Raw genomic sequence first — 2,686 nt, forward strand, 5'->3', positions numbered from 1 at the left:
ATATATAGACACACGTATCTTACATGCAATACATGCATATATAACTGTGAAGTAGATAGAATGAATTATAAAAATATAAGAGACATACCTTATTAAACCAATGCTTGGTCGATGGAATAATTCCCATCGATAAGCCCTCTTTTCTTTCCAACCTACATTACGAGGATCAGTCCATAGGAGTTTGACCTTTATTTAAATAAATTAAATGATTTAAATGTCTCAAAATTGAAAATAATTGTTTCTTACTTAAACATTAAGCTTGAAGTTTTGAAGTGGAGAGTTACAAAGAATTTATCCAAGTTTGCACTATTTCCTATGTCAATAAGAACGAATACGATGAAGAATGGTTCCTCATAAAAATAGGAACTGAATTTAGGATTCTTTCCTTCTTGAGCTTACTGTTATTTACAGTTCATATGGTTAAAAAGGAATAGTTCATATATACATAACCAAACAGATACCAAAGAGGCTGGTGTTAGTCTGCGTTGGCAAAACTTATATTGTGTAGTAAAATCGATAAAAAGAGTGCAGTGAATTTGCTGGGAGGGGTGGAAAATCCAACGTTTCAGACTGAATCAAGGAAAAGTCGAAAGGAGAAAAATGAAAAGACAGTTGTAGTCGTCGCCTTTCTTTTTAACTTTGATGATGTACAATTTTGCTGTTTCATATATATATATAGTCTGATACACGAACAGTATAAAATAGTAGTAACTGAATGAAAGTCCTAACTACCCTAGAAACAACAACGATTAATTTGTTTGTCACAGAAACCAAAACGTAAAGAATAGTAACATGACCTAGATTTTGGCAGAAAGTTCCTCCCTTGGCCAGTCGGGTCAAAAAATGAGTTTGAGCTAATTTTAGAACAACATCCATCATGCAGTTGAATAAAGGAACAAAAGTCTTCTCATTCAGTTGGAATTATTCTCCATTCGAGGGAAAATCAAACGTATAAGTTAAAATGCTCAGAAGAAGCCTTTGTTTGTTTTTACATCATAACGCACTTTAAAGTGTAAGATGAACAGTAACAAACGGCTGAAACGACACGTAGGCAAAAAAGAACTTAATACGACTGCACAATGATTTGTTGCCTTTATTGAACTCATAAAGCAAAATATGCCGAATATGCTCCTTTGTGACTTCCAATATAGCTTTGAAAAAATAACTGTTAAAATCGAATTGCACTCTTCAAAACTTGCACTAAGAATAAATACAAGGTAAAATTACTACCTGGTTTTATAGCAAGTTGATGCAGGTAGTATATCGGGTCTCCCTCCGACTTTTAGCTCATGCAATTAAAAAAACCGTATTATTTATGGGATAATCCAATATACACCTTAGTGTTTCACAGTTATTGTTTTAAGATTTATATAACCTCGGTCAATTTAATGGAGATATTACATTACTTGTCTCTACTAGAGTAATGCAAATAAAGTTCTTTGGAAAACAGAGAAAAAAAGTTAGTCGAATAAGTTCAGAAGTTTGACATAATTTATTTAACTGAATGTATTATTTCTAAAATACTTTTATTTACCATTTAAGAATTACTTAAATTTCAACACCTTACGTTGTAATTGTTTCACATTTTATCCAGAAGTATATTATGAAATATTATAAAAACATCGAGTCACGGTTGAATATAGGCACAGAATGAAGAAAATAAAGGTTTGGAAGGCTTGGAAGAACTATCCTAACATAAGTTGGAACAAAATCAGTAGGCTATTCTTGTGATTTCAAACTACAAGGAAAATATCTTTCCCTTTACCGCCTATTGAATTCAATAGATATGACTCTCTATGAACAACAACAAATAAAATACCTATAATTAAAGTATCTTATATTTCAGGTCTTTATAAAAATGAAGTAGAACGAAGAATCTGATTAAGACTTAGGGGAAGTTCGTAAAATTACTACCTGATAAAGCTAACATTGTATTTAGTTTGAACGAAATCAGTATCATACCTGATCATGTGTATCACCAGTGTGCCAAAGAGCATTTCGTAGATATTGGCCGGGTCCTGTGGACGAGTTGACAAGTTTGAGTTGGATACCTGGCTGAGCAACAGCTCGGAACGGTGTGGAGTGCCAGTAAGTTTGTGTGTTCTTTTTCCACATGACTACATAGAAATGGGCATTGTCTTGGTAGCCAAAAATGAATCCTGCATAATCATCATCTTCTTTGGTATTTATGTATAAAGTTCCGCTAAAATCGACACCAGAAAAGGCAGTATAACCTATAAATAAGAAGGAAACGAAATTCTTGCCTTTATTTACAGTCAACAAACTCAGATGTTTAAGGATGAAAAGTCAACAACAAGAATAACAAAAGGAGGACAAAATAGAACTAACGATGTTGTATAACATATATAATATACATACAAACATAGAACGGTGCTAGCAGCAATAGAAATTAATGACAAACATACAAACAAGTAATGAATATCGCAAAAAATAATCATTAGCGACGGAAGCAGTATTAATACTCAAAGCAATCTCTATATCTAACTTCATGTGGGTGTATTGCTAGAATGTTGAATACTGCGGCATTTACCTCGAGAGGTCCTCATCAGCACCACCAGCACCAGCACCACCACCAGCACCAGCACCACCACCACCACCACCACCACCACAGGTACCAGCACCAGCACCAGCACCACCAGCACCAGCACCAGCACCAGCACCAGCA

At 34.3% G+C, this 2,686-nt stretch overlaps 1 protein-coding gene across 1 annotated transcript in view; it reads right to left on the reverse strand.

Moving 5' to 3' along the window:
• The window catches only part of LOC106872747 (cartilage oligomeric matrix protein), a 130,240-nt gene that overhangs the window by 6,053 nt on the left and 121,501 nt on the right, over positions 1-2,686 (reverse strand). The window contains exons 21-22 of the mRNA XM_014919838.2: positions 1,963-2,234; positions 89-186 (exon numbers count right to left, since the gene is read on the reverse strand). Of these exons, the coding sequence (XP_014775324.1) occupies positions 89-186; positions 1,963-2,234 (370 nt within the window). The remainder of the gene's footprint in view (positions 1-88; positions 187-1,962; positions 2,235-2,686) is intronic.

The sequence above is a fragment of the Octopus bimaculoides genome, chromosome 2, assembly GCF_001194135.2.
Source record: "Octopus bimaculoides isolate UCB-OBI-ISO-001 chromosome 2, ASM119413v2, whole genome shotgun sequence".
Lineage (NCBI taxonomy): Eukaryota > Metazoa > Mollusca > Cephalopoda > Octopoda > Octopodidae > Octopus > Octopus bimaculoides.